Source organism: Sus scrofa, chromosome X (assembly GCF_000003025.6).
Source record: "Sus scrofa isolate TJ Tabasco breed Duroc chromosome X, Sscrofa11.1, whole genome shotgun sequence".
NCBI classification, from domain to species: Eukaryota; Metazoa; Chordata; class Mammalia; order Artiodactyla; family Suidae; genus Sus; species Sus scrofa.
The window spans coordinates 125177004-125203927 of NC_010461.5; the positions used below are offsets into that span (position 1 = coordinate 125177004).

Consider the following 26924-nt stretch of genomic DNA (forward strand, 5'->3'; position numbering starts at 1 on the left):
CAAGCAGTGACAAAAGGAAAAAAAGGATGAAAGATATAAGTATTTATAAAAGAATAAACAGTTATTAATATTTTCTGTGATGTGATTGTATACAAAGACAATGCAAATAAGTGTATAGCTTAGAAAAGGTAGCTACGAAATCCAAGTATGAAACTAATTTATTTGTATGCAACAGCGAAGAAATTGTTTAAAGTAAAAAACCATTGAGAACCACATAAAAAATAACAAATACTTAGAAATACATTGAGATACACAAGACCGCACTAAAAACCGTAAAAATTATAGACAGAAATAAAATAAGTCCTATGTAAATAGAAGGATGTACTATAAGGATGCCAAATCGTCACAATATATCTGCTGCGAATGCCTGTCTGGACCCTGAGCAGCTGCATCTGAAACTGGCCTGGAACAAGCATTCGGCCCTTCTGAAGAACACGTGGGCGGACTTCTTTCACCGGGAGTCAAGACAGAAAGGGACACTGATCTAGTGGCCTTGGAGGAAGGGGGAACTGGCGGACGGCAGTGTCAAAAAGGACAAACTCGCAGTGTTCGGAAAAGAAACGCCTCGGGATGGTGCTCGTTCTACACGAAGGTCGTCGGAAGGATGAAGCCCCGAGAGTGCTGCTCACGAGGCAAACTGGTCTTCTATTTCTTTGATTGGTACCTACACGAGTGATGGGTGCTCCCTGCACCTACTGTGGCCCTCGTTGTTTAAGCCAATCATTACACTGTACACCTTAACCTTCCACGGTGCTGTGTGTCAGTAACATCTCAGTAACACTGGCAGACGAAAGAAGGATAAAGAATGTAGGCAAGACAGATCACAGTGAGCCTTACAGGCCAGGGTAAGAAATTCAGATTTTATTCCAAGTGCAAAGCGAGGTCATGAAATTGCTTTTTAGCAGGAACTATCTGATTTACATTTTTAAAAGATCACTTGACTGTGGTCTGGAAAACAGATTAGAGGCAGGCGAGACTGGTGATGTTGTGATCTAACGGTAGCGAATTTCATTACAGTAAATATCCTCAGATTTCACATGTTCGTGAGCGTTCCCGCTGTGGCACGGTGGGTTAAGAATCTGGCTGCAGCAGCTCAGCCTGGCATAGTGGGTTAGAGGATCTGGCACTGCCACAGCTGCCGCACTTGCAGCTTGGATTCGATCCCTGGCCGGGGAACTGCCATGTGGTGTGGGTGTGGCCATGGAAAAAAAAAAAAAAGAATGTATCCACGCGCTACTTATACCATAAAAACAAAGCAAGCGAGGAACGTGTTGCGTTAAAGATGTTGCTGACTAAATAATCACTTGCAATTGAAAACCTTAAGGAATATAAACACTATAGACATTAAGTCAGGAAAGATACTTCAAGGAATACAGGTGATATACATGCTGGAATTTAAAAAGTTCTTATATTTTATATAGGCTAAAGTATTTGTGAATGAAATGATGGCAAGTACAATGGTTCAAAATAATCCACGGGTATAGATGCAGTAAGATCAGTCATCGGTCAATGGAGAGGGGAACGCGGGGGCTGTTAAACCCTGCCCCCCTTTTGGAAATGTGTGTGAAATTTTCTATAATTCAAGGGGGTTTTTGTTGTTTTGTTTTGTTTGTCTTTTTAGGGCCGCTCCTCTGGCACATGGGAGTTCTCAAGCTAGGGGTCGAATCAGAGTTACAGCTGCCGGCCTGCACCACAGCCACAGCCACAGCCGCACAGGATCCAAGCCGCGTGTGCGGCCCACACCACAGCTCACAGCCACGCCGGATCCTTAACCCACTGAGCGAAGCCAGGGATCGAAGCTACATCCTCGTGCATACTAGTCGGGTTTGTTACTGTTGAGCCACGAGGACAAGTCCTATAATTCAAGGTTTATGTTAACTGCCTTTAAGGGATCAGGGGGCGGGAAATTCAAACAGTTCAAGATAGTTCATTTTGATTTTCAAAAGATAATCTCCCACATTAATCTCTAGAGCCATACACATCACAGGTCCCGCTCCCAAATAGAACAGACTGTGCATCCATCATGCAGAGCGAGACCTGTGCACAGAGACCATGGAGAAACACTAGCGTCAGGATGAACCAGATGGGAACGCGCTGTGTCCCGGCCGAGGGAGGGACCCAGCCTGCTGGGCGGAGGCGCGATGGGCCGCAGGGAGCTACGCCTTCCTCGCGGGAGCAGGTGGAGGGAGGCTTCGGACCAGCGGGGAGATGTCACACCCTCCCCTCTCACAGCTTCTCAAAGGGAAGGTGAGCGCAAGGTCCTGAATCCAGGATCGCACGCACTGGGTGGGAGACGTTTGAGCGTGAGATCAACCGCTGGTCTGGTCGCTGGTCGTAGACTTTCCCCACCTGGTCCTGGAACGACCCGACTCCCCGACCCTGACAGGAACGCCGTGGGAGGACACCCAAAGGCGTCAAGAACCTACCAAAGGCCGGAGTCTTCGCTGCACTTTGTGTAAAAGATGACGACCTAACTGTTTCATATTTTCACTTTTTGTTCTTTGCTATGAGATGTTAAAAAACATTGTTTTGGCCCTACCAGCGGCATGTGCAAGTTCCCAGGCCGGGAGTCACACCTGAGCCACAGCAGTGACAACGCCTGATCCTTAACCTGCTGCGCCACAGGGGACTCCCGATATGAACCTTTTCCCCCCCTTTTTTAGGGCCGCACCCGAGGCACACCGAAGTTCCCCGGCTAGGGAGCACATCGGAGCGGTAGCCCCCAGCCTACGCCACGGCCCCAGCAATGAGGCATCCACAGCTCACGGCAACGCCAGATCCTGCTGAGCGATACACACAGTGGATGCCCACTGAGCAAGGCCGGGGATCGAACCCAAATGCTCATGGACACCAGCCAGGTCGTGATCCACGGAGCCACAGCGGAAACCCCGACACGAGACTTTCGATGCCTTTTCACACTCGAGTATTTCACTGGTTTTACTCCCTTCACTTTCCAAACCTGCTTACCATTCTTTCAGTTTTCCCTTTTGGTCCACTGGGCACATGTTATCACATAAAGACATTCTGTGTCATCAGCATACACTCATCTCATCAGGGAATAACGCGTGCAATGGTTACATCACTAGGGACATGGGGGCTGTCGGTGTGATGTAGTTGGTCAGTCACAATGAGAGACTTAGCCAATTCACGTTTGCATTCCTTAAATTTCCCGAATTCCTTTAAAACAGGGCTTTAATAGGCTGCGGTCTGGGCGTGATTCCATTTGGATGGAGAGAGACAGAGAGAAAGGGAGGGGGCTCGAGAGGCAACCCCTAAAAATAAACAAAGAAAAAGGCAAAAGACGGCTCCCGCCGGGCCGCCAGGGCCCCCTTAGCAGGGCCTGGACGGGGCTGACTCGGGAAGGACCTGTCAGCTGGGATGTGACAAATGAGGCTGGCGGGGTTGTTGAAACACAGAAGCGCTGCGGTCCAGCGCCGGGACTCAGCCGGCACGCGGGAGGGAGCGACTGCAGCTGGGTCCGGGTGAGGCCAAAGACACCCCTGGGTACCACGCGGGTGCCTGGGTGGCTCCAAACAAATACCCGGGACCTGACTACTTACCTTTCTCGGCTCGCACGTTGTCTAAGCCGGACAGAGAGACTCTTCGCGGCACCGCAGCGCACTCAGGCCTCCTGATGCTGCGGGCCGGGCTGCGCGGGACCTGCTCCTCTCGGCGCCGTTCAGAGAGGTGGCTCGGCTTGGGGGGCCGGGGAGGTGGCATGCTGGCCAGAGCGTCTAGTTCTTTCGCCCCGTAGGGCAAGGAGCCTTGGTTTTTATCAATCTGGATGGTGGGATTCAAGGAAGTTTCTGGCGACGGGAGAGAAAAGTGGTCTCTCCCCCAGATCAGGGCAGCCTGGGGCCTCGTGGAAGGCGCCTCCTGAGACCCGTTGCTGAGGTGCGAGGGGCACCCCAAGTTACCGGAGGGCGGGGGCTGCAGGCAGTCCACAAAAACGTCATCAGATGAAGTCTGCTCCAGTGAGCGGTCTGAGTTCGACCAGCTGTCGCATCTGGTGGGTAGACTGAAGGAAGCAAAGCACAGGGATTGGACGGAAATGCAGCAAGGCCCCGGCAGCTGTAGCTGGTCCCACAGCGACACCAGCGATCCGCCCTAAAACCCGCGCTGGCATCATCGCCATGCCTCTTGTGCCGCCTTCCTTTTCACCTCTAGAGTGACAGCTACCACCCTCGGTCACACCAACCCCTTGATGCAGGCACGAAAGGGTTTGTGGACTTTTTCATCCTCTAAGTGTCAGATGCATATGAAAATGCAGGGTTAGAAACGAAAACCACCAGGCCAAACGCATGACTCATTTCGTCTGGTGTGCCACATGCTTTGGCCTTTGTAGTGGCTGATAGGGATCTCTGTCCCTGCAGACACAGCCACGAGAAGATGCTGGAGCGAAGCGACCCGCCCTCGGCAGGCGCCGCGAGCACGTGTGCAAGAGGCAGGCGAGCGCGGTGGGGCGCAGAGCGTACCTGGCGTGGTGCAGCCGCCCCGTCTCACAGCTGGACAGAATCAGATAATCAGGAAGGAAGAGCAACTCTGACTCACTTCTGGTTTCCTCAGTGGCAACGGTACCAGTGCTCGGGTCCCCCCCCGGCGAGGAGGAGCTGACGGCACGGGCGGCGTGCAGGGGGCTGGCAGGAGAGGGCTGCGCGCCTGCCGGTGGCGGGGGGCTCTCCGAGGAACCTGCACGAGAAACCAGGTCCCGGCTGCAACACCGTGTCCCCAACAGCGTGGCAGAGGCCCAAGAGAAGAGGCAAATCCCCGTGGGCGTTTGTCCTGAAGGAGGAGGCCATTTCCCCCAGCTAGAAACAGCGTCTGCGACAGAAGGCCCGTGTTCCCGGGGTGAAGTGTTGAATCGATTAGGAGCAAAGCCCAAGCGTTCTGGGCCTACGAACCTGCCCTTAGACGGTCTATGCACGGCTTCCTTACGGCCCTCAGCCGCAGCCCTGCGTCACTGTTTATTCGCTCAACGAATACTCAATGCGTAGCAGATACATGCACACATACCCACGGATGCGTGTGTGCACACATGCATGTATGCGTATAAAAATATTTATGTCTTTCTAGATGCCCACGATGGCACCTACTATGTGCCTGGAACCGTTCCAAGTCTGCCAAGACAGCCAATACAAAGACCCTGCCCAGACTGGACTCAGAGCCGGAGGGGACAGACAGGTAACACGCCTCCGCTGTTAGCATGTCTAAGGCAAAGGCGGAAAAGACTCCCCACGAAAAGTCACACTCTCAGACTGACTGCCCATGAAAAGCCTGATTTTATTTCCCTTTTGAACCAAGCTGGCAGGAGTTTAGGATTCCTGAGTTAGAGTGGCCCAGAGCAGCTGTTGTGATCTTGGGCAAGTGATCCGCTTGCTGCACGTCTCCTTATCTGTAAAGCGGATGTGCCAATGGCGCGCATGCCACAGAATCCGTCAGGGATAGGACGAGCTAGGACACAAAAGCGTTAACGGAGCTCCCGGCCAGGACACACACCCGTGGTTGGTGGAGACAGAGCCAACTACTGTATGTGAAGAGCCGCAGAGACGAGCCCTTCACGCTTCTGGGTTCTCAGCTGAAGAGAGCCCAGCTCTGACATCCTCCTAAAACCTCGGGAGCCTACAAGGGGATGAAAGAGGCCAGAGGAGGGTTTCCGGCTTCCTCCAGCCCCGCGTGAGAGCTTTCTGGCTTCTGCCCGGTGCCTTGCTCATTTCCATCTCCCATCACGTATCTGTGTTTTAGCGTAACTCGCAGATGAGGACAGAAACAGAGGCGACGACATGCCACGCGGGGCTGAAGGCAGGGACTGGGGGCCAAGAGTGAGCGGCAAGGCTGGAAGACGGTCAGGGAGCCTCTGCTGGTTTGCACAGCGTCGGACTCCAGGCCAGGACGGCTTCACTGCTGCTCTGCAAGTGAACCTGCTCTGTTGTGGCAAGGGTAATGCATGTGGCATTCTTTCATGGGACACTCATGTGCGGGTGTGTGTGCTTCCTGCTAACCAAGTCGCCCGTCCCACAGAGGGAGGCAAGTCTGACTCTTCCGCGCCACCTAGTGTTAGAAGGTGGCTATTTCCGTGGCAGATGATCGGAACAGGCCCGGCGGGAATGTTGCAGCAACCTCGGCCAGGAACGGGGTTAGGGTGAGGGTTCTGTCTACTAGACTAAGAGGCTAACAGCAACTAGATTTGAGGTCCTGTAGTTTGAGCATCAGGCCTTGGTGCCAGGGGCCCAATGACAAAATGCATAAAGGGGAGGTAACTGTAACCCCAAGTGCGTTACAGCCAGCGTATCATATAGAACAGGCAGTGTGTGTGTGTGTGTGAGTGTGTGTGTGTGTGTGTGTGCGCGCGCACGCGCGTGTGTAAAAGAGAGAACGAGAGTGAGAAAAAAAGAGCCAGCGTCGTGAGTCACTTGCTCTCACTGCCCAGAAACAGCTCAGACCAAACTTAGAGCTGACTCCCCTTGCAGAGAGCTCGAGCCACCTGGCGCTAAGAGGACGTCTTCCCTGCCTGTGACAAGCCGCCCCGCTCAGTCTTTCCGCCAGCGAGTACCGAACAGCCCAATACACAGCAGACAAGCCGGAGCTCCCAGCACGGCTTAACGATGGGGACAGAGCAGCAGCAGTAGCAGCAGCAGCAGCAGCGCCGGGGAGCATCCCGGCCCTTCTGCTCCCGGGGCCCTCCAGCGCCGCCCGCTCCGCTCTCACCTGCCCTGTCCTCCAGGCGGCCAAGGTTGCAGACCTGGCTGATGCTGTGCACCCAGACCTGCATTTCTTCCTCGGTCTTGGCCACCAGATAGAAGGTTCGGGAAGTGGTCTTGACAATGAAGACAAAATGGTTCTGAAACTCCTTGCGCACGAAGCCGGGGCCCGCGTGCTGCCACACGGCGCACTCGCTGAGGTCGATGACGCGCAGCGGCTTGCTCGAGTGCTTGCTCCGGTAGTACTCCAGCACGTCCGGGTCGCCGCTCAGCCGGCCCCGCCGGAGCACGAACCAGCGCTTGCGCCAGGCCTGCGGAGAGGCAGTTCAACGGGGAGTTACCAGGCCCGTGGCTCCTGCTGCCCGCACTCTGCCAAGACCCTATTTCACGCCCAGCACAGCTGAAGAGTCCACCAGCCACCTTCGCGGTGACAGGCAAAGCCCACCCGGCTTTGGACCAAAGGGCCAGCGCACCATCTTCGAGTCGGTGGCTTTAAGGCTTGGCCATTCCTGGGGTGTGCGGGGGTGGGGTTCGTGCCAACGGGTGGGCGAGAGTTATATGGTCGGCACAACTGATGCAGCCCAGGCGTGTGCACTTCAGGCTTCAAAAACATCATAGTAATGAGGAACGGGAAGGACGCGTTCTTACCTCAAATCTAAAAGCCAGTATCATACATTCAAATCAGAGGCCTTGTCGGCCCATCATGTGCCATAGCCCGTGTGAATGGCTATTGACCTTGGAGAGAACTGCTCAACGAGAAAAGAAACGTCAGACACGCTGGCGAGGAGAGAGGCGTGATTGTCTTTCTACACAAGCCCCACTGATGATTCAAATAGAAGGACCACGCTCAGGGCAGCTGTCAGGAGGGGACGGGGCCCGGCAGGTGAGCCCTGCCTTGGTTCTGCCTTGAGCGACACTGCCCAACTCTCTTGTTTTTAAGACGGGCGGAATAACAGCGGGTCTGTGTCCTCCTGGGCTGAGGGATGAGGTACTGGACGGGGCGGAGCCACTAAACCCGAGCAGGAGCCCGTGCGGACGAGAGAGGCGGCCCTGCGGCCCTGGGGTGCCCCAGACTTTCCCAAGGCCACTTGGGTAGGGAAATGTGAAGAGGAACTTTGCTGTACTTCCCAAAAATGATTTGAAAAGAGGAAGTCGCATTGGACGCCGAAACGAGTTTCAACTTAACTGCTCTTAGTTTTACAGAAGCCGATTTCTCATCCTTTAAAAACACACGATGCACATGGAGGAGGGGTCCTGCCGAGAGGGGCAGAGAGCTGCAGGGACTGGGTTTCCAGCCCGGGGGTGTGCCCGCCGCTAGGGAGACAATGACACGGCCATTCGTTCAACACGGATCTGCTGACGTCCTCACAGGCAGACATGGGGGCAGCGGAGCGAGCCAGTCTCCCAGGCAGCAGGAAAGCGGGCAGACGGAAAAACCCAGGGAGAACCAAAATGCCGCGGGCATCCGCGAGTCGCAGGCCCAGCGGGACTCGGGGCTGGGGCTGAAGGCAGGCGGGCGGGCCGCCCCCTGGGCCGCTGCGCCCTCCAGCGCGGCCTGCGGGCGAGATCGAGGGAGCAGGCGGGCCGGCCCCCATCTCGTTTTCCATCTCCGCCTGAGAGGTGGGATCCTCCCAAAGCAGCCGTGATGGAGCCCTGGCTAAGCAGGTGGAAGCAGGCCTCTGGACTTCTGCAGGAGAGGGACAAGCGACAGAGACCCCAGAAGCCATCGGCCCGCGCCACAGTGACCCTCTCCACAGCGAAACACCTCCGCAGGCACGTTGGCAAAAGGACCCAGGAGCCCAGCTGAAGATGGAACAATTTGAGCTTCACTAAACACAGTCATGGCAGGGGCCTGACCTCCATCCACTGCACTGAAAGCCATGCCTTCCTCATGATGTCGCACAAGAAAAAAGAATTCATCAGCCCCAGAGGGTGCGAGAGACGCACTTCATTACGGGCGAAGGGGAAAGGGAAGGACCAGAACAGCCTCATCCCGCCTCCCCAGGACAACGCAGGAAGGGAAACCTCTTTTCGTCCGTGTGTTCTAAGCCTGTATCCACCCAGGCTGTGCTCCAAAGCCGTGCGAGGTTCCGGCTACAGCAAAGCCGTCCGCTTGTGCACATACCCATACAGGTTCTTTGCCGATTCTTTTCCATCATGGCTTTTCACAGGACAGTGAATAGTTCCCCGTGCTTCTCGTTTCTCTCTTTCACATACGGCGGCGGGTGTCTGCTGAGGCCCAACTCCTACCTCATCCCTCCGCAGCCCCTTTCCCCTTTGGTAACCCTGAGTTTGTTTCCTATGTCTGGGGCTCTGTTTCTGTTCCACAGATATGTTGATTTTTGTCATATTTTGGATTCCACATATAAGTGATCTCAGATGCTGTTTCCCTTTGACTTAGTTCACATGATAAGGCGTAGGTCCATCCATGTTTGCTGCCAATGGCCTATGATTTCATGCTTTGCGGGGCTGAGTAGTAAGTACTCCACGTATGATACTGTCTAGGGATGGCCTTCAAGTGACAGGAACATTTATTTTTATTTTTTTAAGTGAGAATTGCCACGATTTGTAATTTTAATTATATATATATATGTATTTATTTATTTATTTAGCTTTTTGGGGCCACACCTGTGGCATATGGAGGTTCCCAGGCAAGGGTCGAATCAGAGATACAGCTGCCGGCCTGCATGACAGCCACAGCCACACAGGATCGGAGCCGCGTCTGCGACCTGCACCACAGCTCACGGCAACGCCGGATCCTTCACCCACTGAGCGAGGCCAGGGATGGAACCCGCCACCTCCTGGTTCCTAGTCGGATTTGTTTCTGCTGCGCCACGACGGGAACTCCATCAACAACATTTACAATGCAGAGAAGTGAGTTCGATACATGTCAGCGGAGATGCGGTTACAGGGGTGGTCACTGGGGGCTCGCCTACCAGTCGTCCATGTGAAAACGTGGCCTGTCTGACAGCACGCGTGCGGGGTCATGTTCACACGGCTGCCTCGGACCCCCGATTCCGTCTTTGGGCTCCTCAGCTGGGCAGGTCATGGAGCAGGCTAAGGTCAGCAGTTCAGGACAGACTTTCTGGGTGACCTTGAGCCATTAAAGAACCTCAGTCGTGACATCTGTTAAATGGAGAATTTAAGAAACTGCCCTTGTGGTGTGACTGCAGTGAGCCAATGAGAAACGGACAGAAAAACAGTATGGGTTTGAAAGCCACTTAGAAGTGAGAATGGCATTGGTGTCCCACTGCGCACGGATGGGGTCTGACCATCAAAAGATGGGCTTTTCCTGCCACGGCCACTAAGGTGACTCATGAACACCGCACCAGTATCATCTCCAGCGACAGACCCCTGCAACATCCGGTAACCTTGTGGGAAAACATCTGTGCTCCTTTCTCGAACACAGAGCTGTGTCCAGATCCCAGGGCTGGCGGTGTTAGAGGCTCATTGCACCTCCTCCTTCGCCAGCAGGAGCCCCGGGGCGAGGTGCCTCTGAACCAGTGCAACTTGCTGACTCCGCAGTTTGTTTACAGAGAGAGAGAGAGAGAGAGCGTGGCCTCGGGCCTACGGAGTGACGTGTTTGCGCCTCCAAAATTCACAAGTTCACGCCCCAACTAGTCCTCAATATCTCAGAATGTCCGCTCGTTTGCAGACAGAGGTCATCGAGCCACAACAAGGTCATTCATGTAACGCGCCAGACGCCCAGGCCTTGACCTTCCAGCCGCCAGAGCTTTGCCAAGGCAGCCGCGGCCAACCTACACCTCGCCTCTCAGCGTCACCGTGCCCCCAGCGAAGCCCTCACTTTCATGTGCCCCAAACCCACTCGGTCATTCTGCCTGCCGACCTTGCTCTACTCTCAAGCCCAAATCGTGAGCCAAGCTCTGCTGACTCCTCTTGCGAAACATTCCATGTACCCCCGAGGGGCCCCCGAGGGAGCCGCCCCAGCCCGAGTCCTCCCAGAAACTCATTCTCAGCAGAGGACCCATCCGCGGTGCTCGCTTGATGAGCCCCTTCCAGAGGCTTCCCAGTGCCTTGCCCGCGGCCGCCTCTGCCACCCCACCTCACACCGAATCGGGGCCCTTGCCCCCCTTGCTCCTTCTGCTGATATATCCCTTCGCCAGATCTCAGCTTCCTGTCACCAAGCCTATAACGTAACTGTCGCCTCCTCGGACCCCCCAGCACATACCACTCTCAATACCTAGAGTTTTCCTTTCTGGTCTGTGTGTTGGGGGAGTAACGTCTGGCCCCCACGCCCACCCCTGCCCCCCTACTGGTGTCTTGATCGCTGCTTCTTCTCGGGTGCCCAGAACACAATATTTGCTCAGTAAAGGCTCTGCAAATAAATGAATTCACACACAAGTTCGTGGCGTCCTAGACCTATAGGTTGAAAACACCACTCTTGAGAAACATGACAAGTGTTGTGGGTTCACAACAAACCTCATGACCAGGGGCTCGGGACGGGGTGTGATGGTGACCCACACAGACGGCGTCTCTAAGCAGGACCTTTGAACTCAGACAAAGCAAATGCTGTATCCAGATGTTGCAGCATGTTGTTCGGGATGAAACTGGGCCTTCCGGCTAAAGACAGCTAAAATGAGCTTTTGTCAGTTAATCAGACAGCTTATCAAGGCTGCAATGGGGACTTCCCGTTGTGGTGCAGTGGAAAGGAATCCAACTAGTATCCACAAGGATGGGGGTTCGATCCCTGGCCTCGCTCAGTGGGTTAAGGATCCGGTGTTGCTGTGAGCTGTGGTGTAGGTTGCAGACACGGCTCGGATCTGGTGTTGCTGTGGCTCTGGTGTAGGCCGGCAGCTTGGACCCCTAGCCTGGGAACCTCCATATGCCACGGGTGCAGCCCTAAAAAGACAAGAAAAAAAAAAAAAAAAGAAAAAGAAAAAAGAAAAGAAAAAAGATTACAGTGGAGAAAGAAGTTTTTGCACTTCATTCCTGCCCTCAGTTCCATTCGCGCAAGAAAGGTTAGAGCAGGCCTCACTTCTTGGGCTCCAGAATTCACGCCAATAACATTGAAGTGGCCCGTCTGGATTGCATCCACTGTCGAAAGACACTGAAATGAGCTGAGAAACATCCTGAGAGTCTCTGCGGCTGTAAAGAGACACCTCTGACTTCAACTGCTTTTCTGGCAAGAGTGATTCCTGTCCCTTTGTTTCAGCGGAATCGGCGCCCTGCCCCCTCCGCAGCGCGAAATCCCAAAGCTATGAAATCATTTCCTTCGCGTGTGCACAGGACGGGTCAGCAACCTGCCTCCACAGCCGGCCTGGGCGGGACGGAGCCGATGTGGAGCTGCACTTGGAGCCCTCGGACTCGGTCCTTCCAGGCTGCTGTCATGTTGGCAATGGCAGTTTTTGACGTAAGCTGCCGGTGGGACCGCGGGCCTCTTGCCCTCGGACCCGTGCCGTGCTCCACGCGGGCCTGGCCCAGTGGCCGGACCCCCAGGGTCTGGTGCTCAGCCTCCGGCCACCTGATGGCTTTGCCCGGGTCGCTCTTCTGCGCTGCTCTGCCCAGGGCTGTCAGGCCGCGAGAGGTGCCTCAGATTAGAGGGGCCACGAGGGCAACGTGCTGCTAAGGCCCTGCAGGCAGCCAAGGTGTGGAGCTGGTGCTTTAACTCAAGCTGCAGCCGTTGTTGTCTTGCTACTGACATGCACTTCGTAAAAACTGGTGTTCAGACAGCCCAGCAACAGCTCAATCACTGACGACCGAGTGAGGCCCCCGGGCATCCTGGATGCAGTCCTGGAACAAGAGGTGACCGAAGGGTGACAACTCGGAGATTGTTGGTGATTTGCCAGGACCCTTTAAGCCTGAGCGCCGTCGCCTTCCCGGTGGCCTCACTGCCAACACTCAGCAGTTGGGGGTTGTAAGGTGCTGCAGAGGGTAAGCATCACGGAAGAAACGAAATTCTGGTGAATGCTCTGCTTTCCTCGCGCTCTACTCCGCCTCCTGCTTCCCTGCCGGGACCCCAGAGGCCTGGGGCCCAAGGGCAGGGCCGGGAATTTCCAGCAGCAGGTTATACCCCCCGTCTCTGTCCTGGCCCAGAGCCACTCGTCCTGGGATGGCCCGTGACCCTTCAGCCTGATGGCCGGTAACCTCGTGCTTGCTACCAGATAGAGCTGGGCCTGTCCCGGGCGTGGAATGACTTCCTGTCATTGTCCCGGAGATGGCCGGGCCCACAGGATCTGCTTCCACGGCGTGTCCGGGGTGGCTTCTCGTGATTTCTGAACTGGACACTGATGATTTCAGGAGCGGTGTATGTACATTTGCACTACAACGAAAAAGGAAAAAACAGTACCCACATCCCCGAGGGAGTCCGTTGACGAGAAGAGCGACAGACTGACGCGGTGACACAGACCCTCCAGAATATCCAAGAGCACTAACGCCAGGTCACACGTGTGCCCGGAACTGGTCTGAGCACCTGGGGTGGATTCAATGAAACCTCCAACCTGCCCGCAGGACTGAGACGAAGCAACCGGTTTCTCCAAGAGGCCTGCCTTCCCTCGCTGTCTCCGGAAAGACGCGGATTTGGAAAAAGCCCTCGGCAAACCTGGTCCCTCGGGCACTGAGTTTCGAGCTGTGGGAGCTTTTTGCACTGAGGACACGTAGCTAAAATGGTGTCCAGGGCAAGCTCGGCCTCGTTCCGCATGCGATCCAAATGGATCGTGCCTGAACCGCAGACTCCCACTTACACACGCAACCTCCACCTGCCCTGAAAAGACCGGGGCGGCCACTGACCTAACGATGCCGCCTGGAAAGGCCTTCCCCGAACAGGACCCGCAGGGAAACGGGGACCAGCTTGCGCCGGCCGGCCCCTCGGCCTCTGTGCTCACGGCCCCGGAGGGATGTTTCTGGGCTGGTTCATCAGCTCTAAACGGCGCTTCGATGACAGGAAGTTGCCAAAACCACCTCCCGGCGGCACAGAACTGTGAATCAATAGAAGCTGCTCGGCCCAGGGGCCCACGGCGTGGATTTCAGCTCCTGTCTTGGCCTGGGAGAAGCTGAGGCCCAGGGGGCACCTGCCCGCACACGTCTCCCCAGGTGCCCAGAGAGGAGAACAGCCTCAGCTGGACCTTGGTGTCATTACCAGCTTGGCTCAAAGCACATCCATCTGTCAGAAGGAAGACTCTTTTTATTGCTCACAGTTCAAGGCGAATTCCCATGGCCTCCTTCCTGCTGATCCAGGATGCAGAAAGGTTTGCTGAGTGACTCGACGAGCACGGGTCTAGAACCAGCCCGGCCGCCAGGAAGTCTCCCTGCAGCTGAGCGTGGGCGCTCTCGAGCAGGGAGGCCCTTAGTGCTCGCCTAGGCCCCACGCCCTGCCCCGCTGCCCACCTGCCCACGCTTGAATCCCCCTCCTGTTCCGCTCCTGACTTCTGAGAATCCAGATGGAGGATCAGCCCATGTCACTGGCTCATCATCTCCAAGTCAGGGATTTTTCACTGGAATCCTCTGGAAAGCTTTCTCCCATTTTGTCAAAACTGCACTCTGCCCAGGGCAGGGGGGAGCAGATGAGACGTATAAGTGGTCTGGGTCTTTCCATGACTTGGGTGGATCTTCCTGCTCTATTTTGGATTCTTTTCATTCTTCTTGATGAGTTTCACAGAGGGGAATTATATAAACACGTAGTCAGAAATATGTGACTTTCTTTCTCAGAAAAAAACCTCTTTTAAAGCTCCAGCAGTTACACAGGCCAAAGCAAAAAGAGCACCTGTAAACCGTTCTGCAAATACTTTGCCCAGTTTTTAACTCAGCTGCTGACCTTTTGCTCACGATTGATAAGGGTGATTCAGCCACATGTGCTGCAAACACTTTAGTATTTTGTCATGTGCCTAATAAGCTTATGTGGTTTTTGAAGTGCCAATGTCTAAAAGAATGCTTGCTACTCAGGAGTTGTTCACTAAACAAACATTGGTTGAGGACTAACCTAATGAATAAATAAAGGAACTGTCTTGTCTTTTCTTTTTTTTTTTTTTTTTTTTTTTGTCTTTTTAGGGCCACACCCGCGGCATATGGAGGTTCCCAGGCTAGGGGTCGAACCGGAGCTGCAGGTGCCAGCCTACAGCAGAGCCACGGCAACGCCAGATCGGCGCCGCCTCTGCAACCTACACCATAGCACACAGCAACGCTGGGTCCTTAAACCACTGAGTGAGACCAGGGATCGAACCCACGTCCTCCTGTATATTAGTTGGGTTCGCTACTGCTGAGCCACAGCAGGCAGGACCGGCCAGAGTGTTTTACTTTCACATGTCAAAAATCTGCCTTTCCCATTCTAGTTTTTGCTCTGCTGTCCTGTTTAGATTAGATGGAGATGCTACCACATTTGCTTCTAGAAATTATATTTCGTTTTCTTCTATTTAAATATGACACATCTGTAATTAGTTTCTCATGTCTCTAGTAAGATTGATCTATAGTTTTCTTTGTTGTATGGTAATCGCCTTATGAGTTTGGTATCAAGGCTATTGAAGCAGTTTGCCTCTCCTTCCTGTGCCTAACTAGTTTAAAAAGTATGAAAGGTATCCATTCTTGAAAGTTCAAGCGGTCTCAAACATAAAAACATTTTGCATCAAGCATCTGTCTTGGAGGTGAATTATCTGGCAATACATTGAATTTCTTTCCTATTTACTCTGTCATATTGATCCGAATAACATTTTAGGGTCTAAGACTTTGAGGAGTGTACTTCTCACTTGGTGTGAAAATTTGGGTGGGGTTACATTATAACTTAAACTTCGGTTTAGTTTCTAGTTACACCATGCTCGTGGCCAAAGACCCCAAACCACTGACTTGTCAACACTAAAAGCCACAGTGTAACAGACTTGCTTCTTGTGAAATAGGAACTGCTGGTGATGAACCGAAACAACCACCAAAAAGGAGGCTGGGAGGGGACAGCAGAGCAGCCCTTGAGGGGAGCCAGCTGGCATGTCCCTATAAAGCCAGGCAAATTGTGATGTGGAAGCCGAGTTACCCAGAGGGAAAGTCTCCGGCCAACAGGCCTGGGCTACGCGCGTCCCAGGTCGGTGGGGTGGGCCTGTGAGGCTCTACCCCGCAAGGGAAGGAGGCCCCACTTTGATGAGGCTCTCCCGCAGGCCCTGGGGCGGTGACCCAGAGCCAGTCACCGTGGCTCACGGTGCTCGGAGGAAGGCAGACGAGGCAAGAGACGGGCGCTCCCCGCAGAGGGAAGCCAGCTCTGCTCCCCATCTCCCCTCGACGCCACCCTTAGCCCCGGGACAGCAGACGTGGGGGCAGGCCGGCCCGACACAGGAGAATAAAAATATTTTCTCCATTTCCCTTTAATCTTTTACATTTAATCATGACATGAATATGCTTGCAAAATGCCCAACAGGCCACAGAAACTATAAAGGAACCAATTTCGGGATGTGCTTACAAAAATTCAGCAATATCTACATGGCGAGAGACCCCTTGAACATAGCTGAGATCATTCCTTTGAAGGGAGTTACAACTTAATAAACAAAATACCTCAAGAGCTGCTATGGGAGTTCCCTTGTGGCCTAGCAGTTAAGGATCTAGTGTTGTCACGGTGGTGGCGCAGGTTTGATCCCTGGCCTGGGAACTTCCGTATGCCACAGGTGCAGCCAAAAAAAGAGAGCTCCTGTGAAAAACTAGCTAAATGAAAGTGATCTACTAGGAAAAACGGGCCAAAGATACGAAAGCATTTCACAGAAGAAACAAATGGCCCCAAATCACATGACCGGAAATCACAAATTAAAAATGTGATACATTTGCCCCTCGGATTGGCAAAAAATTTTCAAACATGTGCACAAAACGTGATGTATATTCGTAGACGTTAATGCCATCATTTATGGCGGCCGAAAATGAGTTTACGATTCTCCAGAGCGAACTTGCAAAAGCAAAAGTGAGCAGAGGCCGTTCACAAGGCATCTTTCGACAGCACCCCTGCCGCAGGCTTCCAGGCCTCGGGCGCGCAGCGCCGGCCTCCGGGGCCGGGCCCGGACTCGCTGGCGTTCCTGAGGCCTTTCTCTCGGCCCGTCGCAGCATCGTCGTCTCTCCCCAGTCACCGCTTTGGCTCTGTCTGTCCTTACAGCCTAGTCTCAACCCAGCTGCCGAGGGAACCTGTTCGATTCGCTTCAAACCCGGTCCCGTCTCTGCTCGGAGCCGGGCAGGGTCTTCCTCCGTCACCTGCTTGGCCGCTTCCACTCCCTCCTCACTCCCGGTGCGTGCCTGCTTGCGGGGCGCTGCCTTGGCTGCTCCCTGGCCTGCTACCAGCAAAGACGTCCCCAGTGGGCCGGGCAAAACCCCGCCAACAGACAGGCAGGCATGAAGTCCCAAAACGGCCGGCAGACCCGACGTCTTCCTCGTGGAAGCACAGGAATGGCCCCTGTGGGGCCGTGGGTCCCTCGCATGAGGCTCTTCCAACATAACCACACGGCTGGAGCTCCCTGGCGACCCGCAGCGCTTCGGGATCCGGTGTTGTCACAGCAGCGGCTCGGGTGGCTGCTGTGTCCCGGGTTCCAGCCCTGGCCGGGGAATGGCCACCTACCGTGGCTGTGGCCAAAAAAGAAAAAGACCCCGAAGAAGACGCTCTTGAGGGTGGCCCGTATAGTCTAGAGGCAGGGGGTCCGCGGACATGGTGGTGGCGCTAGAAGCCGCCAGCTTCCAGTTCCGCGGGCACCCGACGCAGAGCTGCCGTCCACCTCCGGGCTCCGAGCAGGAGGTGCTGGCGGCCCGGGGAGACCTCGGCGGCTTTCCCCGGACGCTACTGACCAGCGCATCTACCGCACACACTGTAGCTCCACCTTGTCACTTGGCTGGGTCCGGGAGCAGCGTCCCTTGATTTTGAGTGGCCTTCCTTTGCAAACCGCTGAAGCGCTTTGCGGCCATGTGGCCCTTCGTGTCCCATCTGCCCGCGTGTCCGCTCCGTCCCCCGCTGCTGCCGCTCTGCATCCAGCCACCTGCTCTCACGCTCCGCTCCGTCTGTGCAAAAGCTCCTTCCTGTCGCTCTCCGACGACGGCACGTCCTCAAGCTCTGTCTTAGCTCCTTTTCCTTCTGACTCATCACACTCGCCTTGCACGGTCTCAGCGCCACCCCCGCAGACTCCACACTCCAGGGACCACCCAACTCCGCTTGAGCCCAGGCCCCACCCCGAGCTCTGCACACTCGTCCCAAACCAGGGTCTTCGCTCCCACACTCCCTCCAGGGCATAACCAGGGCGCGAAAGGGTCCTGACAGACTGGCACGGAGGACCCGCTGCAAACAAAAAGGTGACCCCTCTAAGGTCCAGCTGCCAGGCTTAAAGGACGCCTCAAGGGCACGAGAGCGGACTAGATGGGAAGGGCACGGCTGCCTCCCGGCCCAGCGTCCGGAGGACAAGGGGCGCCCGGCTCCGCCCTGGGCTGCGCAGGGCACTCACGGGGGACACTCTCGGGGGACACTCGGCGTCCTCGCAGTTACTCGGGCGGCCTGTTCAGTAGCCGGTTTCCTGCCACTGAAGTGTCCCAACAAATGATTGGTTCCAAAATGCGGGCAGCCGATTTCTCTAGATCCTTCTTGTGTCTCTCCTCTCTTTCCCAGGCTCCCTTCCAGTCTTTGCTGAAGCCTGGAGATGGCTTCAGCAGATGCCACCTAATGAAATAACCATCTAGTTACCCGGCCGGGGCTTGGGGTGGGGGAGGGGCTCAGCGGTCGCAGCAGTGGATGAAGGGCACGTGGCCTTGGCATGTGCCGCAGCCCTCCAGGGACAAGGACGACGAGCTCCAAGACCTAAATCAAGAACTAGAGTAACCAGCCATACGTTGTGCTTTGCAGGTACACAGTAGTGACAGCGGATTTCTCACCAGAACCAGTTTTGAGTTGTGGTTTGGGGTGTTTTTTCCTGGCTGTTTAACCTCAAAGCTGGTTCTCCAGCCCTCTCAACATGTGTGTTGCTTGCAAATTAAAACCCTACAAGGAGCATGCAGTCAGTCCAAGTTTCCACATGTGTACAATATACCAAAATCAAATGAAGGGATCAATAAATAGAAAGGGAAAATTAAAGAGAAAAGCTACAAAGGAGCTCTAGTTAAGAATCAAAAAGCTGGCTCGCTGCAAAACCGAAAATCAATAAAATAGAAAACACCAACCAGCCTAACCAACACGGGAAAAAGAACAGAGGAACGAAAATGAATTTTTAAAAAATCGTAAGACGATTTCATGAAATTATATGGGATGAATTTGATAGCCACGATGAAACAGACACTTTTCCAGGAAGAGTATAATTTACAAAACTGACTTAGGGAAAGATAGACTAAACAGATCAATTTCCACAAAAGAAATACAGTTGACAAAGATCTAAACACACACAAAAAGCACCAGATACAGTTTAGAGGGGAATTCTGCCAAAATTTTAAAGTGCTGTTAATTCCAACTCTACTTAAAATATTCTAGAAGATGGCAAACTTCCAATTTTTTATGTGAGCCAAGTATAACATTTGTGCCAAAATCTGCTGAAGATTGTACAGAAATAAACAAAGCCCAATTTAAAGCCAAAAACCAATCTCACTTATGAATATCGATGGAAATAGCCAATATAAAATATTAGTATACATACTGCAACCACACAATAAAAAATATACCTTGTCCAGCTGGGGCTTATTCTAGAAATGTAAAGGTGGCTTAATATTAGATAAGCCATTAACAGAATTCATCGCTTTCACAAAAATAAACTCAAAATGGCTTAAAGACTTAAATGTAAGACAAGACACCAACAAACCCCTGGAAAAGAACTCAGGCAAAACAGTCTCTGACATCCGCCTTACGAGTGTTTTCTCAGGTCAGTCTCCCGAAGCAACAGAAATAAAAGCAAAAATAAACCAATGGGACCTCATCAAACAGACAAGCTTTTGCACAGCAAAGGAAACCAGAAAGGAAACAAAAAGACAACTTACAGTCCATCCCACTCCCTCCCCCTTGGCGAAGGCATACCTGTATGTGTAACTGGGTCACCACGCTGCACAGTAGAAAAAAAAATTGTATTGGGGAAATAACCATTAAAAAAAAAGACAACTTACAGCATGGGAGAAAATCATTTCAAATGACGCGACTGACAAGGGCTTAATCTCTAAAATATACAAACGACTTATCCGATTCAAGAGCAAAACAGCCAACCACCCAATGGAAAAATGGGCAAAAGTCCTGAAGAGACATTTCTCTAAGAATGAGAGACAGATGGCCAGCAAACATGAAAAAATGCCCAACATCACTGAGTATCAGAGAAATGCAAATCAAAACTACCAGGAGGGAGTTCCCGTCTTGGCACAGTGGTTAACAAATCCGACTGGGAACCATGAGGTTGCGGGTTCGATCCCTGCCCTTGCTCAGTGGGTTAACGATCCGGCGTTGCCGTGAGCTGGGGTGTAGGTTGCAGACGCGGCTCGGATCCCACGTTGCTGTGGCTCTGGCGTAGGCCGGTGGCTACAGCTCCGATTAGACTCCTAGCCTGGGAACCTCCCATATGCCGCAGGAGTGGCCCAAGAAATGGCAAAAAGACAAAAAAAAAAAAAAAAAAAAAAACCTACCAGGAGATACCACCTCACACCCGTCAGAATGGCCCTCATTAAGAAGTCCACAGATAACAAGTGCTGGAGGGGGTGTGGAGAAAAGGGAGCCCTCCTGCACTGTTGGTGGGAATGGAAGCTGGTACAGCCACTGTGGAGAACAGTTTGGAGATACCTCAGAAATCTATACATAGAACTTCCATATGACCCCGCAATCCCACTCCTGGGCATCTATCCGGACAAAGCTCTACTGAAAAGAGACACGTGCGCCTGCATGTTCATTCACAACAGCCGAGACATGGAAACAAGCCGAATGTCCATCGATGGATGATTGGATTCGGAAGATGTGGTACATATATACACAGTGGAATAGGACTCAGCCGCACAAAAGAAGGACATAATGCCATTTGCAGCAGCATGGATGGAACGAGAGCCTCTCATCCTGAGTGACGTCAGTCCGAAAGAGAAAGACAAGTACCACAGGATATCACTTATATCTGGAATCTAATACAGGGCACAAACGAACCTTTCCACAGAACAGAAAATCATGGGCTTGGAGAACAGACGTGTGGTGGCCAAGGGGGAGGGGGAGGGAGTGGGGTGGTTGGGAGCTTGGGGTTCAGAGATGCGGACTGTTGCCTTTGGAATGGATGAGCCATGAAGTCCTGCTGTGTCGCACTGGGAACTATGTCTGGTCACTTATGATGGAGCCTGATCTTGTGCGGAAATAGAATGTGGACATGTATGTGTGACGGGGTCACCGTGCTGCACAGTAGAAATTGACAGAACACTGTAAACCAGCTATAATGAAAATAAAACCATTATATATATAAAAAGAACTCATTGCTTTGCTAGATTTAATGAAAAAGTCACATGACATCACTAGAAATGCTGAAAAACAATAAAATTCAACAATGATTTCTCACAAAAAAAAACTACTCGGTAATACAGGAATCATGGAATAGTTCAGTCACATTCAGTAACATTCTCTGAGGCACCATAATGTACAGCAGCTCTCTAGAAATAATTTATGTTGCATAACCGAAACTTTACACGAATATGGGCCAGCAATGCCCCTTCCAGGTATAGACTCAAAATAATTTAAATCAGGATCTCAAAGAGATACCTGCATTCCCATGTTCATGACAGCATCGTGCACAATAACCGAGACCCAGAAACAAGCCGAGTGTTCACCGACAACTGACTGAACAAAGAAAATGTGCTATGTCCATACAATGGAACATTATTAAGCATTAAAAAAGGAAGGAAAGAGGAGTTCCCATTGTGGCGCAGCGGAAACGAATCCGACTAGGATCCATGAGGTTGCAGGTTCAATACCTGGCCTCGCTCAGTGGGTTGAGGATCCGGTGTTGCCCTGCGCTGTGGCGGAGGTCACAGACATGGCTCGGACCTGGCGTGGCTGTGGCCGTGGTGTAGGCCAGCAGCTGTAGCTCCAATTCGACCCCTAGCCTGCGAACCTCCATATGCCGCAGGTGAGGCCCTAAAAAGCAAAAAAAAAAAAAAAAAAAAGGAAAGAAAGAAAGAAAGAGGAAGGAGGAGTTCCCCTGCAGCTCAATGGGTTAAGGATCAGGTGTTGTCACTGTTGCAACTCGGGTTGCTGCTGTGGTGCCAGTTCAATTCCCGGCCTGGGAACTTCCAGATGCCACAGGAAGAGCCCTGCCATTTGTCACAAAATGGATGAATCTGGAAGACACAAAAGGACAAATACTGCCTGATTGCACTTCTATGACACCTCTAACACATCAAACTTATAGAAGCAGGTGGCAGGATGGTGCTTGCTGGGGGCTGGGGGAGGGGGAGGAAATGGGGATTTGTTGTTCAGTGGGTATAAACCTCTAATATCTTTCTTAATGAGAAAATATTGAAGGCCTGCCTATAAAAGTCAACATCAAAATAAGGTTGCCCATCATCCATACTACTGCTTCCCACAGGATATTAACCAACGCACTGGGAGAAGAAGAAAAAAATGGGATACCTAAAAATTGAAAAAAGAAGCAGTGCAACTCTCTCTATTTTACATGAAATGATTGTACACAGGAAATCCTCAAAGAATCAACGGAAAAACTACAATAGAAAGTAAGAGAATTCGAAGGTAAGAGCATACAGAAGAATATCAATATGTTGCTGCTGGACCCGGTTTTGTGCATCTCCAAATCAGTTTGGCCTCACCTGCTTTGCAGGCCTTGGCTGCTGGCTGAGCGGGGAGCCAGGGCCTCTGCCGTGAGTCCCTCCCATCCTGCGAGGCTCCCCAGCCCCGGTCAACCCTCAAGTACCCCAGTTCCTCCCACCGCTTCTGGATTCAGAGGAGAGGCTGCACCACAAAACACGGACTTCCCGGCGGCTGCCCAGAAAGACAGTGAGAGACAAGAGCCACAGGGAACAGCAGAGAAATGATCTCCCTTCTTTGGTGCAAAAGGCTGTTGCGGTGCCAAGGGTTCCTTGGAGCCCATCCTGCATTCAAAGGACCTGTGTTTTCTCAGAAACACACCGATTTGCATGTCCCTTCCTTCCCTTTTTCCATCGCTCGCACTGCCCTGCGACTGCAACCCCAGCAAAGCACTGGCCAAGAAGCTTTATGGCTCAAGTTCTGTTTTCTGAGGAAGTCAGGTGGTAGCCCTAGGTGCACAAACAACAACAGTTACCATAGCAACACTTAAAAAAACCACACAGGCACAAGCCTAACAGGAATTGTGTAAAGACCAACGTGAAAAAAACTGGAAGTTCTCCCGCAAGACAGAAAAGCCAGCTCGAGCAGCTGGAAAGACATATCCTGTTCTTGGATCGAAAGGGTCAACGTCATAAGGTCAGTTTTAAGTTATTTTAAAAATCTAACATAACCCCCCCCCCCCGCAATAAAGACAGGTTTTCTTCTGAAAGTATGCAAGCCGATGCTAAAGCTCAAGTGGGAAAAGAAAAGGCAAAAAGCTCTGAAAATAGAACAATCAAAGGGGACTGGCCATGCTGGTGTTAAAGGCAACTGTAAAACGTCCATAATTAACACAGCGTGGTAGTGGCATAGGAGGAGTCCCTGCTGTGGCGCAGCGGGTTAAGAATTTGTCTGCAGCGGATTGGGTCACTGTAGAGACACGGGTTTGATCCCCAGTCTAGCATAGTGGGTTAAAGAATCCAGCGTTGCCACAGCTGTAGCATGAACTGCAGCTGCAGCTCGAAGTCAGTCCTTGGCCTGGGAACTTCCGTGTGCCGTGGGAGCAGCTCGAAGGAAGCAAAAGCAAAAGACTGACATATGAATTGGCAGAGAGATCAGCAGAAGATAACAAAAAACCTAGAAACTGAACTAGAAATAAATACGGAAATTTCACATATGATAAAGGCAGGGAGTTCCCGTTGTGGCTCAGGGCTAACAAGCCCAACAAGCATCCATGAGGATGCGGGTTCGACCCCTGGCCTTGCTCAGTGGGTGAAGGATCTGGCGTGGCCGTGAGCTGTGGTGTGGGTCGCAGACGCGGCTCGGATCCCGCGTGGCTGGGGCTCTGGCGTAGGCCGGGGGCTACAGCTCTGATTGGACCCCTAGCCTGGGACCCTCCACATGCCGCGGGAGCGGCCCAAGAAATGGCAAAAAGACAAAAAAATATATATATATTCAGGGAGAATCTTCAGTATCTCCTCTCTTAACAAACAGACAATTCGACGTTACCGCCTACAGTCGCCAGGACCTGTCGATTTGATAACCGCAAGGCTGTGCCTTTGGGCCACCTCGGCCCATTCCACACACACCCCCAGCCCCTGCCTCAGGCAACCCCATGCTGTCCCCTGTATCTTTGAGTTCAGTGCTCAGCTTCTGTTTTTAAGATTCTCCACAAAAGTGGGATCAGACGGCCTTTGCCTTGGCATTTGCCTTCCTCTGCGTGACTTCCTTCACTTAGCATAATGCCCTCAAGTTCCACCCATGTCACTGCAAATGGCCAGATGCCATTTTTATGGCTGAATGAGTCCCCTTGTGTGGAGACACACACACACACACACCGCCGCTGCATCCTTTCATCTACCGATGCCCCCTTAGGCTGCTTCCAGCCGGTGGCTGCTGCAAATAAAGCTGCTGGGAACATGGGGGTGCATATACCTTTCAGGTCAGTGTTTTCGTTTCCTTTGGATAAGTAACCAGAACCGGAATTGCTGGATCATATGGTTGTGCCATTGTTAATGTGCCGAGGAAGCTCCGTACTCTTTTCCACCGTGGCTGCACCAAGTGACATTCCCACCAACAGCACAGAGGGGCCCCTTTTCTCCACATCCTCACCAACCCTTGTTATCTCTTGCCTTTTTGATGCCAGCCATTGTGTCATGTGCGGTGACATGCCACTGTGGTTTCGATTTGCATTTCCCTGATGATGAGCGATGCTGAGCCTCTGTTCCCGTCCCTGTCAGCTGCCTGCAGGCCTTAAAGGAACACACTAAGGTACAGCATGGTGTGCAGAGTAGTTCAGATGCATGGACACAGGAGTGAGGGTGAAAGTCTCGATGTATGTTTAAAATATATTTTTTTAGTTTTGAAATATACTACCTGTTAATATAATAATGCTTAAAAACGGAGAAAAAAGCATAAGAATTGATAGAAAGACCAACTGAACAAGCCAGCCCGTGTAAGGATTTAAGATATAGGTCGCAATTTAAATCATGTTGTAGAAACAAATACAAATGGCTTTTATATAGGAGAAGATGCTCAACTTCACTCATAAAGAAATTCAATGAAAGCAAAATCCCGCTCACGAACCACTGACTCTGTATCTGGGGGGGGGGGGCTGCAGAGACAAGCACTTGGGTGCTCTGTTGCTGGAAGGGGAAACTGGCAGTAAGACAACAATTTGACCTCTACCCGTCTCTGACATTTGTATAACTTGGACTCAGAAATTCCACTTCTAAGAATTTTTTGTAAGCGTAATTGCACCTGACTACCTAAACCAATGTTCAAAGAGATTCCCCACAGCATTGTTTGTAATAGCACAAGAGTGCAAACGAGAAAATGTCTATCACGGAATCTCCATACAGTGAAATGTTACGAAGTTGTTAAAAACAACGAGAAACATCTATATGTGCTGATATGGAACAGTCTCCAAAATGTATTGTTGAGAAAGGGGAACGTAGTTTGCTACCAGTTGTTCAAAAAATGCACTTGTAGGAGTTCCCTGGGGGCTCAGCAGGTTAAGAATCTGGCATTATCACCGCTGTGGCTCAGGCTGCTGCCGTGGCGTGGGTTCATTCCCTGGCCTAGGAGTTTCTGCATGCGCAGGTGCAGCTAAAAAGAAATACACTTGTGGAGTTCCCGTCGGTGGGTTCAGGATCCGGCGTTGCCATGAGCTGTGGTGTAGGCTGCAGACATAGCTCAGATTCCGTGTTGCTATGGCTGTGGTGTAGCCTGGCAGCTGCAGCTCCAACTCGACCCCTAGCCTGGCAGCGTCCATATGATGCGGATGTGGCCCTAAAAAGACAAGAGACCAAAAAAAAAAAGTGTCCAAAAGAAATACACTTGTATACACATGGAATATATCTGGAAGGAAAATCCACAATGCTCGCAGCCGGAGGGAGAGACTGAGTAGCCAGGAGAAAGGGAAGAAAGGGAAACGGATTTTACACTGTATACGCTTTAATATGCTTGGATTTTGAATCATACGCATATATACTTAAAAATACACTCTCTCTGGTGACATATAAAGAAAATATATATAAAGGAAGGACTTGCCAACAAACGGTGCTCAATCAGTTGACCACCTATTGGAAAATACCGTTATGCCTCACCTTGCACTCATATCAACACTAAGTGAAGAACGTGAAAAGGCATGTGCACACCCCCATGGTCAGTGCAGCATTATTTACAAGGGTCAAGACATGGAAGCAACCGTAGTGCCCACTGACAGATGAATGGATAAAAATGTGCTGTACAGACACAACGCAATATTACTCAGCCATAAAAAAGAAAGAAATCTTGGAGTTCCCTTTGTGGCTCAGTGGTTAATGATCCCGACTAGGAACCGTGAGGCTGTGGGTTCGATCCCTGCCTCCCTCAGTGAGTTAAGGATCTGGCATTGGTGTGGGTCGCAGACGTGGCTCGGATCTGGCGTGGCTGTGGCTGTGGTGTAGGCGGGCAGCTACAGGTCCGATTGGACCCCTAGCCGGGGAACCTCCATATGCTGCAGGTGCAGCCCTAAAATCAAAAAAAAAAAAAAAAAAAAAAAGAAAGAAAGAAAGAAAGAAATCTTGCCATTTGCAACACTATGGATGGACCTAGAGAGTGTCATGCTAAGTGAAATAAATCAGGTGAAGAAAAGCAAGCATCATATGATTTTACTCATATGTGTAATAAAATAAACAAAACATACAAAACCAAAGAGATACAGAGAACAGAGTGATGGGTACCAGCATTACACTAATCGAAAAAATAGTACAAAAAAGGAAAACTACAGACTAATATCCCTCATGAACAAAGACACAAATATCCTCAGCAAAATATTATAAATTAAATCCAGCAATACATGAAAAGGATCACATATTACAACCCAGGGAAGTTTATCCTAGGAGTTCAAAGCTGACTCAAAATACAAAAATCAATCAGAGTAATTCATCATAGTAACAGATTAAAAAAGAAAGAGCATGTACTTATTTTTATAGATGCAAGAAAGGCATTTAACAAAATCCAATTCACAGTAAAAAGTCTCAGCAAACTAGCAA

At 51.8% G+C, this 26924-nt stretch overlaps 1 protein-coding gene across 3 annotated transcripts in view; it reads right to left on the reverse strand.

Moving 5' to 3' along the window:
- Positions 1-26924, reverse strand: part of GAB3 (GRB2 associated binding protein 3) — a 50933-nt gene that overhangs the window by 18856 nt on the left and 5153 nt on the right. For 2 of the 3 annotated variants that reach the window (XR_002340617.1, XM_021079896.1), the window contains exons 2-4: positions 6706-7009; positions 4476-4689; positions 3561-4018 (exon numbers count right to left, since the gene is read on the reverse strand). Coding sequence is in view for 2 of the 3 variants with exons in the window: in XM_021079896.1 (XP_020935555.1) it covers positions 3561-4018; positions 4476-4689; positions 6706-7009 (976 nt within the window). In the remaining variant the exon portion in view is untranslated. Of the gene's footprint in view, positions 1-3560; positions 4019-4475; positions 4690-6705; positions 7010-7346; positions 9310-26924 lie in introns of those variants that run through there. The other variant, XM_021079897.1, reaches the window with a different exon arrangement.